This window comes from Vigna unguiculata, chromosome 5 (assembly GCF_004118075.2).
Source record: "Vigna unguiculata cultivar IT97K-499-35 chromosome 5, ASM411807v1, whole genome shotgun sequence".
NCBI lineage: Eukaryota > Viridiplantae > Streptophyta > Magnoliopsida > Fabales > Fabaceae > Vigna > Vigna unguiculata.
The window spans coordinates 8,817,389-8,832,533 of NC_040283.1; the positions used below are offsets into that span (position 1 = coordinate 8,817,389).

General features: G+C 28.3%; 3 protein-coding genes across 3 annotated transcripts; 1 reads left to right on the forward strand and 2 right to left on the reverse strand.

The window, feature by feature from the left end:
• Window positions 1-214: 214 nt before the first annotated feature.
• On the reverse strand, window positions 215-1,651 carry LOC114183117 (protein LURP-one-related 10-like). The gene is made up of 3 exons (XM_028070003.1): window positions 1,283-1,651; window positions 806-1,033; window positions 215-475 (listed from the first exon to the last, which is right to left on the reverse strand). Exons 1-3 carry the CDS (start codon window positions 1,553-1,555, stop codon window positions 332-334), a joined length of 645 nt encoding a protein of 214 aa, XP_027925804.1. The 5' UTR covers window positions 1,556-1,651; the 3' UTR covers window positions 215-331.
• A 7,471-nt stretch (window positions 1,652-9,122) lies between these two features.
• Window positions 9,123-10,349, reverse strand: LOC114186089 (protein LURP-one-related 15-like). Its single transcript, XM_028074107.1, has 4 exons — window positions 10,210-10,349; window positions 9,898-10,082; window positions 9,551-9,769; window positions 9,123-9,458 (listed from the first exon to the last, which is right to left on the reverse strand). The coding sequence occupies exons 1-4, from the start codon at window positions 10,271-10,273 to the stop codon at window positions 9,348-9,350; spliced, it is 579 nt and encodes a 192-aa protein (XP_027929908.1). The 5' UTR covers window positions 10,274-10,349; the 3' UTR covers window positions 9,123-9,347.
• Window positions 10,350-12,491: 2,142 nt separating this feature from the next.
• LOC114183782 (pentatricopeptide repeat-containing protein At2g38420, mitochondrial) lies at window positions 12,492-14,731 on the forward strand. The gene has a single exon (XM_028070915.1). It carries the CDS (start codon window positions 12,596-12,598, stop codon window positions 14,093-14,095), a length of 1,500 nt encoding a protein of 499 aa, XP_027926716.1. The 5' UTR covers window positions 12,492-12,595; the 3' UTR covers window positions 14,096-14,731.
• The last annotated feature ends 414 nt before the right edge of the window (window positions 14,732-15,145 follow it).

A 15,145-nucleotide genomic window follows, 5' to 3' on the forward strand; every position in this document is an offset into this window, starting at 1 on the left:
TTTTTATGCTTAATTATCCTTTTATTTGTTATTTTTATTTTCTCTTTTTTTGCAATGATTTGGTGTTTCTAATTTTATGTAAACTAGTTCACGAATTACAAAATTAAGGATTTGTTAGAAAAAAGAAAACAAAATGTCGTGTCTGAAAGTCATAATTCCTACAAATTACGAATTTTGTCTTGGCCAGGGACGATGAACTTAACCAGTCTATCAATTGGAATTTTCGAAGAAACTGAAATCTATTATTTAAGGACTGTTTCATGATAATGAATGATACTGCTCCATATAAGAAATCCAAACGAAAAAGTACAAAACAGGCTTTCACCATTTTTTATCTTCCTGCTGCATCGTCGTTGATCTCGTCAAGAATCACGACTAAGGCCACTATGAACGCATAATCAATGTTCGGATAAATCGTCACCATGAAATGGTCTTTTCCAATCAAAATACTCTGAACTGTGTGCTTTTTATGCATCTGTAATACCATTCCAACAACATATTTTCAGTTACCAATAATCATGATTAAATAATATTCAAAACAAATAATAATTTATGTGCAACTAGTTAATTCAGATCTAACTCTGTTTACCATTGACTCTCTAATGTTTGAATACAGCTTTGAAAAATGAGTTTTCTATAAAAAAAGTAAATTTTAAACTTGAGAGATGAAAAACAAATATATCTCAAAATCGAGTGGAAAAGCATATTTAAACACAAGCCACTCAAAAAAGTAAATTAAAACCAATAATAACTGAGAAAAAAAAAAAGGAAAATGGTTTTGGATATTTAATGAGAAAAGTTTTACCTGGGCAACGATGTTGTTAGTTTCACCAGCATAAACAACGCAAGATCGTTCAAGCCAGCTACCTTTGACCTTAAAGTCACAAACATCTTCTCTGGTGTTATTCGCCAAAAACACATCTAATTTGCTCTTAAACTGAATAAAGGACGATCGCTTCACAGAAAATATAAGATCTTTGGCTTCTGTGCTTTCCCCTCTGAAAGCTTGCCACCGATCATGTGCTGTCATCATCTGCATCAACAACACACAAATTTTCACCAATTTTTACAATTAGATAAACCCACTTAAACAACATAAAATATATTCAATGAGATGTACTGTGTTTCTTTTTAGAAACTACTAATCTCAGAGTGTTTAGTTAATTCAAGTAGGGTATGCGTGATTAGCTTTCACTAAGTAAAAGTATAAACTTTAATTAACCTAATAATTGAAACGAACATACGATGTGTTGGGTGGAAGGAGAAAGGAAGAATGAAAAACCTTGCGGCGGAGGGTGACGATGGGCTGGCCGGCGGCGTCGATGAGGACGCGGCGGTCACGGAGGGTCATGAGAGAGCCCTTGACTTTGAAGACCACGTTGCCGTTGACGTCGGTGACCACGAAGTTGTCGGCGAGGGTCATCACCTTCATCACCACCGCCAGATCCACCGGGTACGGAGCGCAGAACTGCGGCCCGATCACGGTGGTCGGCAACGCCGGCATCGGAGCGGAGGTGGTGGGTTGCGGTGGATAATGAGGGTTTGGGTATGCCATGTATAAGGATCACACTCAAACAAACAGGTAATAAGAAATTTATGTAATTATTGTCTCCAAAGCTAAAGTGTTGTTTTCGAATTTTGAATGAATATAAGTTGTCAAAGTTTCTTATATAGAAGGCACCATGATTGATGACGAGGATCTAGCATAGAAGTTGGATATGCTTGCATTTTCTTTTCTAAGTAAAATATACATCATTTCCAGTAATTTTTCAAAATTATTCATTATTCAATGTCACGTGACATGTACTTTTCATAATTAAATACACAAAAAATTAACTCCTAAAATTGTTTTTTTTTCTTCGCCAAAAAAAACTTGTCTTTTTCTTTTATCAAGAAAATAAAAGTTGTCGTTTTCTTCATCGAATTTGTTGGTTGTAGATTTTTTTGTTGAATGTCGACTCTATGTTTTTTTTTTTACTGCAGTGACTTTGAATCAATGATATCATGGGTATTTACGGTAATTGTTAATTTGTCATGTTCTAAAAATTACATTTCATAATAATTATATCTTAAGCATCATTTCATTATCAATATTATATACAATTTGTAATATTTTTTTCAAATATCATCACTAATGTTTATGTTATTTAAAACAATGTGAAATAGTTACCATATGGATATATAATTTTTCTTAATAGTTATTACAAAAAAAAATGAATATAACTTTCAAAAAGGGTTGCTTAAGTCTTACAAAAATCTAAGAGTTGTAGAGGCTCCGCGCCACAGAAAACGAATAATCTAACCCAAATGAGAAAAGTCAACTTAAAACAGAAATATTGTCAAAGTTTTATGAAGAGTATTTTTATCACATGTTTAATGTGAAAATAATAAAAAGAAGCAGAAGAGTTGATTTAAAAGAAAGACAAAATACACAAGAAACGGAGAAATAAAAATTAAAAAATGTTTTTTAAGTTAAATAACCGATTGCAAGTTTAGGATTTAGACTATTCTCGTTAAAAAAAATTCTATTTGTTTTTTTTAATTATGTAAAACATCATGAAATATTAAGTATATTTAACACTTGTAAAGCGTGATTAATGCATACGGAGACATTTATTATAAATAAACTCGAAGCTAAGTGTCCAAATTTCAGGCCAAGCAAGAAATTAAATATTAAGATAATGGTATAGTTCGCTAAGTTGAAGAATTCCGTCTTATTTTTTAAATTTTATTCTCAATCTATGAGTAAATTAATTTAAATTTACAAAAAGAAAAAAAGTCGTTATTTTTTTTTTAAAATTATACGCGTTAGTGTTAGCGTGTTGCGTTTTCTTACGCGGATTATTCTTGGTTGCTTAATTAAATATTTATCATATTCGATATGACTGATTCCAATTACGTGGTTAACTCCAAATTTTCATGCGAAAATGCAATTTAATTAAAACAAATATTCAAAGCACGAATTACAGTTATTTCATCAAATAAATTTAGTTTCTAATCCATTTTATTCTGTTTTTAGTCTTTAGATTTTTATTTGACTGGTTAAGGTTTTTTTATTATGTAATTTGAGCTGTTAAACTATGATATGACGTTAATTGTGTATAGAGATGGCAAATAAACCCGTTCCCATGAGTATTGCCCGAACCCGTCCCCGTTTTGACGGGAAATCCCCGCACTGACTGGGTATGGGTATGGGGAATCCCCGACTTTTTTAGTTGGGTATGGGGATGTACATATACCCGCCATAATACCCGTCCCCGCCATATCTTCATTCTCGTTTAAATTATTAAAATATTCACAATTAATCAAGTAACCCCTATATATATATATATATATTTTTTTTCTTTTAATTATTTCATTTGTCATTAAACTCATTCTCATCTCCAATATATTTTTTATCTTATCATAACCTTTATGTAATTATGTTAAAATGATGTATGTTAATAAAAAAAAATTTATGCCTCACATTTGAATATTTATATTATTTTTTAATATTTTTATATATTATAAATTTTCCTTTCACATGAGAATGTTTATACTCTCAATTTAAGGTAATATAAAAAATTCTTTACTTATTATTATTATTATTATTAATTTTTGTTTAATTTGAAGAACTCTTTTGTTTCATTAAAATAATTTTCGTTATTTTTCAACCATTAAGTATATATATTGATATTTGAAAAGTTTTCTTAGTTTTCTGAGATATTTTTCGTCTTATCATACCTTAGTTATACATTTGATTTCCTTTGTGTGATTTTTTTCGATAGTCTCTCAAATTATTTTTAAAACACACATTTGTTAGTTTCTTAATATTTTTATTTATTGTTTTTATTTTCATCATGTAGAATAATATTTCGATATATTCTATCTAATTATTTTTTATTTTATAACTCATTATTAATCATAATGTAATTTTTTCACTTTAAATTCTGTTTGAAGTGGTTAAAATTATATTTATATATATATATATATATATATATATATATATATATATATATATATATAATGATATTTAAGAATAGTATATGATAATTCACTACAAGAAAAACATGAAATGATGACTGATTTAGTCAGTAACCCATATCAGTCACTATTTTTCGTCATTGGTGGTAGTAGTTGATTTATTGTCTAAATTAGTGACTGATTCAATATCGAATCGGTACTTGATTTAGTGACCAATTTAATTACTAATTTATTTGTAATTTAATGACAAATTTTTTGGTCACTAATGATATTTCTATTTATTTTTAACCACTTCAAACATAATTTAATAATTAGTTCTCTAAGGTTTTTTTCATTTTATCATACCTTAATTATACATTTGATTTCCTTTGTGCGATTTCTTTCGATAGTCTCTCAAATTATTTCTAAAACACACATTTGTTAGTTTTTTAATATTTTTATTTATTGTTTATTTTCATCATGTAAAAAAATATTTTGATATATTCTATCTAATTATTTGTTATTTTATAACTCATTATTAATCACACTGTAATTTTTTTCACTTTAATTGTATAAATAACTTTTATTTACTATAATATAAAAATTTAATGTAATTTCTATGAATATTTTTTTGTCACTATCCAACATATATTGAAGTTCAAAAGATACAAAATCTATGTCAAAATTTTATTATTATGTTTATTATTTGTTCTTTGTGTCATTTTGATCAAGTGATGTATTATAACTTTTTATTAGTGTATAAAAAAGAGATTCATTATAATTTAAAAAATTGAAGTAAACAAATATTTAAAATATATTTTAATTTGAATATTTGTTTTCCTTTTATTATTTGTTCTTTGTGTCATTTTGATCAAGTGATATATTATAATTTTTATTAGTGTATAAAAAAGAGATTCATTAGAATTTTAAAAATTGAAGTAAACAAACATTTAAAATATATTTTAATTTGAATATTTGTTTTCCTTTTATATTTTTTTGAAATATTTTTTAATTTTATCAACTAAGTTCATCAATGTTGTAGTTTGCAAATTTAATAAATGTTTTGGTTCACATGAAATTTTATTTGGTATTCTAATATAAAATGTAAACAATTATAATTTATTTTAAGGTATTTGGCATCGAAGAAAATCCTCTTAATATTGAATATTTCATAATATTATGTTTTCTTTACCGTAATTTGTTTTCTTTTATAAAAATTAATATTGAAGTAGTTAGAATACGGGTACGGGTATGGGTACGAGATTATACCCGTTACCCGGTGGGGATGGGGATGGAAAAAAAGTTTGATACCCGTTGGATTTGGGTATGGGGATGGGAATGAATTTTTTATGCGGGGATGGGTATGGGATAGCGAAACCCGTCCCCGCCCCGCCCCGTTGCCATCTCTAATTGTGTACTATTTCGTGTCGATTTCGATGAATGATATTTTTCATTTTTCGAATATACGATGAAATATTGGTCATATTTATCCTTCAAACTACATTGTTTGTCATAGTTTTTCCATTTTACAACTTTTTCCATTTTAAAATATCGGAAGTATAATTTATCCTCACTAAAAAAAATCTTCATCCATAATAAATTATATTGAATAAAAGTTATTAGTCATTATAATAACCAATTTAAAATTTAAAAGTTAAAAAAATATTAATTATTAAAATAGTCACTATTATAAATAAAAAAATTATAATTGATCATTAATTAATTAAAGACTAATTTAGAAATTAAATTATTTTGATGATTAAAACTTAAGTAATTAATTTTTAATGACCAATTTCTTTTGGTAGCTAAAATCATAGTAATTAATTTTAAAAATCAATTTAGTGACCAATTATAATTTATTTTGATCACTAACATTGGTTCCTAATAAAATATTTTTATAATAACTTTAAAACTACATTATTTGTGTTGACTGATTTTTCTTTTTTAAAAATTTATTTTTCTAAGCTCAAAAAGATATATTTATCGCTGCTTGAGTCAATAACCAATTATATTTTGGTAATGTTATCAAAAAGTCTTGAGGATATTTTTCTTTGACCATTTCTCCACACTCTTTTGCGAAAATAATAAGAAATAATATTTGTTTTCATATTTCTACTTCCTCGTTTCTTCTCCTTTCCCTTTCCTACCTACTTAACTATTTATCCAATTAATCCTATATGTATATGAATTTTCCACATTTACTAGGATAAACTAGATCATGAATTATTTAATAAGGATAATTGACCGTTTGAAAAAAAAAAACTATTCTAACATAATAGACCTATCAAATAAATTGTGGCTGATCTATTTTTAAACTAAAAAAAATAGTTTAATTTGATTTTATATGGGATTAACCAATAATTTTTTATTTAATTTTAAAAAATAAAAGTAATTAAAATATAATTTTGAAAATAATTATTTTAAAAAAATGAGTAGGTAAAATAAATTTAATTTTAAATTTTAAATATAATAAATAAATTATAATATAAATATATTTTTAATAGAATAGTATTATTATTAAAAGTTATGATTTTTTTTAAACGAACTGACCCTCAATTTCTGGTCCAAACTAATTTAAGTTGTGAATTAAATAGGGTCAAAATCAAGATTGATTAATTTTTATGTAAGTTGCTATTTGAAAAAAAAAAAAAAACTTAATCCAAAATGGAGGCATACCCTATATTAAAGCTCTAAACAATTGATATTGCTTCTTTAATAGTTGTATTTTAGTTTACCTGGATGATTTAAATGTGTGTTTGAAATTTAAAAAGAAAATTAAACCAAACTAAACTCAATTGAAATTGAAGAAAAACTCATTTGTTTTAAGTTAATCAAAGTTTAGAGTAAATCTTTTTTTTTTTCTTATCTAGATTTGAAACATACTGAAACGTTGTTTTGGTGAAATCCAAATACACTTTTCATAATTAACATAAAACTTCAGCTAAAAGTGTAAGATATTTTCATAGTCCATAACAACATGTATATCATGAATCTTATAAGATAAATATAAAATTACATATGAGCCTAACATATGACACAATAACCGTAATAAATTTCGCTAGCAAAAAAATTATCTCTATTTTAAAAATGATTTATATGTTTAACTTAATCTTAAAAATGGACTAGGAAAAATATCTTAATTGAGAAAAATGACGTGTGTGGATGACATTTGTGTGGAAGTTTAGCAATACTTATTGTGGAAGTCCACATCGGGTATATATATTTCTATCTTGAAATGGAGGTATTTTCCTGCACCACATTGTTTTCTTTCAGCACCTCCAACTTCTGCTGCAGTTCCCATTTTACCCGTATAAAATATATATGAAATAAATAAATGATTACATATGTGATATGGGGTGTACACATTAGATTCTCAAATCCAGTTTAGGGCTCCATCAGATTATGAGATCCGGTTAACAAATTTGAAAATTCACATAATCGAATTTTGAAATCTAATAAACAAACAAAAGATGACACTTAACTAGATTTCGTTAATCGTATTTCAAAATCTGGTAAAAAAATAATAATTTGGTCTCAATTTACATTTTAAAATTAAAATGAAAATTTTAAGGATGAGGTAAAAAAGTGGAGAGTAACACTATTACTCTATGTGATTATATAATTTTAAACTAATTATAATCATAAACCAAAATATTTATTAAAAATGTGAATTTTAATAAAAATATTATTATAACATTTATATAAAAGTTAAATTTAATTTTAATTTGGAGAGAGAAAAAATTGTTATATTTTAGAAAAATGAAACTAAATTGAATTAAAATAACAATATAGAACAAAATTGAATATAAAATTGAATATAAAACATTAACTCTGACACGTGACACGTTTATGAATTGACACATGAATATTTTTTTCAAAAATAAGAAAAATTAGAAAAAAACAACGAAGTTACATATAACAAATAATGTTCATTATCGTAATTATTTAAATGGTGATAATAAAAAGGATTAAATTGATTAGAATTGAAAACTGATTGAAAATAATAATATTAAAACTAAATTGACAAAACTGAATAAAAAAAGAAAAGGAAGGATTAAATATATATTTTAATCTTGAATATTTAAAATAAAAAATAAAGAATATTTAGCAAAAAATACATAAACTTTAAACATCATGTCTCGTTTTTGGCTCTTAGTTTGAAACAAAAGATGTTCTCCTCCCCATGTGGGAACAAAATCTGCTTGCAAGTCCTTCGATTTGCTTTTGGAGTTATATATAGTTTTTGTTGCAATTTTTTTTAATAAATTAAAAGAAAAACAAATCTCATAAAATATGATAAAATATGAAAAATTCTAATAGTTATATCACGTCTCTAATTAGTTTTTATTCTTCATATGAGATATAACTTTCACGTTGTATTTCGTCTAATGCCTATGCAACTATTTAATATAATGAATTTTTTATATTATCCTTTGTTGTGTCATGTGGTTAGTTCATTGCAAACTTCACACATGTCATTTGATGTCCTTTGTCTTTATTATATAGTTTAATATAGTATTTGTTACAAATAAAGTCCAACTTTTGAAAGTAGTTATTTTGGTTATTGATCGTAACTACACAAAATAATATAGAAATGTCTTCTTTAAAATCTATAAGATAGATATTCTAGGCTTATTTAGATTTGAATGGAGATTTGATGTTGCTTATTTATAGGACTGTTTTGACTTATTTTTTAATTTTTTAGATTTTCCTTTCGGAATTAAAGTGTGTCAAAAGTTTTCTTTTGAGCTCCTTCAATTGTATTATAGCTATAGTTTTTTGGAATAATAATTTCAGTTATATAATTTAATTACATATTTAGTTTTTTTTTTCGTAAGTTAGTATACTTGTAGCCCACACTATACATTCAATTTCTTTTAAGAAAAAATTTACGTATTTGCTAGTAATAAGAACGAGCTGTGCTATTTATTTATTTAAGGCACTAATATTAATGTTTAACAGTAATATTCAATATTCATTGTGTTAATTATTTCCTTGACTCTGGTTTCTTTAAAGTTTAAAAGAAAAGAAAAAGTATAAGTGGGGAACCACCAATTTTATAATCTTTCCAAGATAGAACGAAGGATAAAGATGGTTTGATATTAAAACGAAAAAAATAACATGTCCTAAGAAAGAAAATATTAATAATAAGAATAAAATAAAGGTGACATAAACATGAGTTGGAAAATAAGTGCTTTTGTTTATTTGAATAACTAAACAGAGAATAAGTTGAAGTTTAAAGGTCCCTCCTTCTTCCTCACTAATACATAAGAGGCCACTCATTTAATAAAAACTTTCATATAATAAATAATTTACAAAAATGTCAAAACAATTAAAAAAATTAAAATAATCGAATACAGAATACAGAAAAGAAGAAATTGAGATATTTAAGTATACATGATCGATCAAAGTTGAAGAGTTAGAATTAGAGCCACAATGAATGCATGATCGATATTTGGAAACACGGACACCATGTACTTCTGTCTGCTAAACATAGTTCCAAGCTTTGTATTTATCTGCAACAACAATCATTTATTTCCATGAGTAACCATAATGTTTTTCCTTCCTCTCTCTATCATGGGAAATTAATTAAGATTAAATTAGTTACCTGGGCAACAAGAATGTTGGAATTGCCTATGTAAACATCCCAAGAGCGTCCAGACCAACTTGATTTGATCCTGAAGTCACAAACATCAGTGACATTATTTGCCAAGAACACGTCGAATTTCAACCTTAGCTGAAACAACGAGGATCTGTGTCTTGTAAATATGAGATCCCTAGATTCTTCACTTTGGCCTCTGAATGCTTTCCAACCATCACTCTGAATCTGTATTATCCAGCAAGTTCAAACTTAACTTTCAACCATCAAACTTTTTATACTAAATGATAAATGAATTTAGATTCTGTGATAAATGAGTTAAAGGATTCATCTTAGGACCAAGGAATTAAACTAACCGATCTGCGAAGATGAAGAATGGGGTTTCCATGAGCGTCAAACATGAAACTGTGTTTGCGGGGTTTTACAATGCTTACGATGTTGCTCTTAACGGTGAAAACTACGTTGCCATTGGTGTCTGTCACAGTGAAATTATCTGCTATACTCCTTTCCTTTGTGATTATGAGATCAACAGGATGTGGACCTGCAATTAACAAATAACAACTTCAGATTAATCAAAGAACAAATATGAAAATGTTTAACATATCAAGTAAACGATTATCTGAGGCATGCATAGAGGGTCATATATATATATATATATATATATATACCTGGAGCACAATACTGAGGGGCGATGATGGGGGTGCCAAAGGGTGGTGATAATTGGTTTGCCATATTTGATTGTTGAACTTCAACAATGAGTTGCAGAAGAATGAGTTTAATTTGTAGAATAAAAAACTGAAGCTTTGTTATATATATATATACATATATGGCGGTGAAGCAGTTTTTGACTTCTCTACGTCTCAGAAAATTCAACTAAGAACAAGACAACGCTCTCTCCCCATATAAGAACAAGTAAATGCCAACCTGTTACTGGGTTACTTAGATAAGAGAAGAACAAAATATCTAAGGAGAATATTCCACACACACAAGCCTTATCAATCAAGGCATGAAAAGGTAATAAGTTATTTTATTCAGCTTTTTTAATATGATAAGGATCAAAGACTGTGACAATTAAAAGGTTAGTCGGTTTTCTTATTTTTATCTCTCTTTTAATTTTCATTTTATTTCTTATCAAATAATATTTTAGCTTCTTATAATACAAAAAGGCATACAGAAGTATCTCTTTGTTGATTTTCTGGAGATGCGTATTATTTATGATAAATAAATATTTTTAAAACATAAATTACATATTTGAACCAGGAAATTTGTAATTATCATTTTTCAATCATGACATTTTTTTCTTGAACTACAGTGTTTTAGTCATTTTCACTTTTACTTTTTTCTTAATTTATCATTTATGTATAAAGATAGGACGAGATGATACTATTCATGGCGAGATATCATATATCTCGGCCTTGATCACGAACGAAATTAAAATAATTAGAAGATTTGAGTAGATCTAGCCGGTTCATTTAAAAAAAAACTCCTGAGACATATATAAATAAAAAAAATGCATTGTTTATCATATTTATTATATGTCACGTTGTGTTAACTTGAATATTTGGAGTCTCTTGTAGGAATTTGAATTTTTTGTTATAGTTTTTGTTAGTTCTTAAGTATTCACCAAAGTCTCAATTGGGTAATGTGAAGAAAAAAGTAGCAGAAAAGTATTATAAAAGTAAATAGTTAGTTTTGAAGTTGTCACCACAACTCAATAGGTTTCTTGGGTATACGAGGGACTTGGGTAGTTGTGTGTCATTGGAAGGTTTATAATTTTTGCCAGAAAAATTGTACTATGAAGGGTTTGCAATTTTGGTCCACAAAAAATTGTACTTTGAGTGATAATGCTTCTTGTTGAGTGTTTGTGGATATAGACCTTAAGATGCTGAACCACGTTAAATTTCATGTGTGCTTTTATTTACTTTTCTGCTTTTAGTTGTAGGTGTGCTTCCGCTTGAAGAGATTGTTATTTTTAGTGTGTGATTTCCCAACAGTTTTTGTACTGTTGCATTTTTGAAATACATTAATAGATACTTATTTCAATGTTTTGAAATATATTAAAAGGTTTTTTTAAAGTACCAATATGAGTATAATTTAAAGACAAACTAGAGAATAACATCAAAAATCTAATTGAGAGTTATCTTGTAGACATTTTCTTAAACATCTTAACATAAGAAGTGTAACATCTAAAATAAGAAATAAAGATATAAAAAGTAGATATTGTAAGGATATTTCAACCTTCACAAGAACAAGTTAGAATATCTTAAGTTCTAAATTGAATTTCTGTATTGTAACAAAATATTAATAAATACAAAAAGTATTTAATCACTTATATAAGGTGTTTCCTACAATTTAAAATATAATATTTACATTTGAAAATGTTTATATATTTTTAAAATGTTTATTTATATTCAGATAATTCATTTATTATAAAATTTAGTTATATATATATAAATATTCAATGTGAAAGCATAAACTTTAAATTGTAGCATATAGGTTATGGAATTACATTAGTTTGTGTAATGTAAAGTATGATAGCTTATTTCATATAATTAAAATTTATATTAAATAAACGCTTTTAAATATATAAGTTGTATTATAATTTATAACTGAAGTTTGTGATAAGGAAATTATTTTAAATATAAATAATATTTTAAATTTATAGAAAATAATCTGTGTTGTTATATAATGTTAATTTTAAGTATTGATAATTTTAAAAGACATTGAATTTTAATTTTAAAATAAAGATGAAAATGATACAAGTTGATTTTTGTAAATGCATTGTCCTTGAAAAATATACTCTGAACATATTTTCATTCAAAGAAAATTATCCTAATTTATTAGTATATATAAATTAAAGATATACAATCTTCAATAAAATAAAGTAAATTAAATTAAGTATTTATATAACTGTAGGTCTATAATTTTGTCAAAATCAATTTCAGTGGAAGGTTTTGGTTTGTCATCGTCCCAAGCCAAAGTTTTGGTTTTGTTTGTCACGTTTGATTGAATTAATCCAATGTCCGTTCTTGCTCAGTTCCTCGTCAGATCCAAATGGTGAGACAACCTTTATCGAAGAAAGCTAACAGATACCTCAGAAAATTCAGGAAATGGCCACACTCTCCTTACAAGACCTCATGGCACCACAACTTTGGTCAAGAACAAGCCATGCAAAAGCTCAAACAAGCAACCCTTGAAATGGGTTTTTCTCAGGAACCTCAAACAGCTAACCTTCCCCACCCTTTTCTTCTCTCCACTCTCCTTGACTCATTCAAAGCTTATAGCTGTGACCCAAATCCAAAAGCTTACTACTTTGTCATCAAAACCTTAACCAACACCTCCCAGTTGCAGGACATTCCTGCTGTCCTTGACCACCTTGAACACTTGGAGAAGTTTGAAACTCCAGAGTCTATCCTTGTGTACCTTATTAAGTTCTATGGTCTTTCTGACAAGGTCCAAGATGCTGTGGATTTGTTTTTCAGGATCCCCAGGTTCAGGTGCACACCAACTGTTTGCTCATTGAACTTGGTTCTCTCACTGCTTTGTAGGAAGAGAGAGTATCTCAAAATGGTTCCCGAGATCTTGCTGAAAAGCCAGCATATGAACATTCGTATTGAGGAATCGACATTTCGGGTTTTGATCAAGGCCTTGTGTCGAATTAAGAGGGTGGGTTATGCCATTAAGATGCTGAATTGTATGATAGAAGATGGGTATGGTTTGGATGAGAGAATATGTTCTTCGATAATATCATCATTGTGTGAACAAAAGGATATGACCAGTGTTGAGGCTTTGGTTGTTTGGAGGGATATGAGGAAACTAGGATTTTGTCCTGGTGTCAGGGATTATACAAACATGATTAGGTTCTTGGTGAAGGAAGGGAAGGGTATGGATGCTTTGGATGTTCTGAACCAGCAGAAACAAGATGGAATTAAGCCTGATGTTGTAAGTTATACTATGGTCTTGAGTGGGCTTGTAGCAGAGGGGGAGTATGCAAAGTTAGATCAATTATTTGATGAAATACTTGTGTTTGGAGTCGTTCCTGATGTTTATACTTATAATGTGTATATAAACGGTTTGTGTAAGCAGAATAACGTTGATGAGGCGCTTGAGATTGTTGCTTCTATGGAAGAGTTAGAATGCAAACCAAATGTGGTTACTTGCAATACTTTATTGGGTGCCTTGTGTGCAGCAGGGGATTTAAGTAAGGCAAGGGAGGTAATGAAGGAAATGGGGTGGAAAGGTGTTGGGCTCAACTTGCATTCATACAGAATCATGCTTGATGGTTTGGTTGGGAAAGGTGAGATTGGTGAAGCATGTTTTTTGTTGGAGGAAATGTTGGAGAAGTGTTTCTTTCCTAGATCTTCAACCTTTGATAATATCATTTTTCAGATGTGCCAAAAGGACTTGATTGCTGAAGCAATAGAATTGACCAAAAAAATTGTTGCGAAAAGCTTTGTTCCCGGGGCCAGGGCTTGGGAAGCACTGCTTCTTAAATCAGGATCTAAACTTGGGTTTTCAGAAATCACATTTTCTGGTTTGTTGGGCCAAAATTAGTCTCAGTTGTCAAACTGGCTCAGGTAACAGGTCTGTTATTGAACCATATCAGCAGTTAAGAAACTCTATACGTGATGAAGTCATCAATCGGCATATGGAAAACAAACCTTTAACAGTATGTTTGGACAACGAATTTTAATAGAGTTATTCAGTTTTTTAGCGAACTTTAGAATGCTACGTGGTTAAATACTTTCGTTGGCTACTCTACTTGTTGGCTACTGTACTTTGAAAGAATTTCAAATCCCAGTAATTTTAATAGGTATTTTTTATTAACTTTAATAATAGAATTTTAAATTTCACTAAAAAGAATTTGGAAGTTTTCATTTGCTCTCTCACGGTGCGCTTGTTCTTTCTCGCTTGCTACCACCCTCTCTGGGTTCACAGCCCTATGCTCTCTCTCCTTCTCTCTCTATCTCACTCAGACCGTTCAGAGTCCTCTCGTTCATGCAGTCATGCCAGGTTCATCTCTCTCGATGTTCATCTTTGTGCATTTCATCTCTACTAGATATCAGATTTGTTCCTTCAATTTGTTTTTCGTTTTTTTATTTCATTGTTGTGTTTCAATTTTGATTGCATTGTATGCTTGTTTGATATAATTGAGATATTCTCGCCAATTGCAAGTTTTCCACAATTAGAGTTTTTCTAGTCATTTATGTTACATTTGATATACATCTTGAACGATGACATTAAAAAACTTTATAGATAACTTATATATATGCACTCTAACTGAAAAAAAAAATGAGAAATTTGATTTGCAGGTTGAGCAAACCTATGTAAAGTCTAAAGCAAATGCCTAGTTTGCTAGTACTAGAGATTTGATTCTTTCATTATTAATCTTTTGTTTATTGCAACAACTTAAGTTCAGACCATTGTCTCTATTATAATAGATTTTATGAGAATGAGTTTATCATTTTATTGTTTTCTGTGGATGACATGTTATGCTGGTGGTCTGTCTCAATGAAATTGAAATGTAAGCCTTTAAGGTGTAGTTGGCTAGTATCAAAATAAGCAATTCAATGGAGATGAAGAATACCAACCCAGAATAAATAC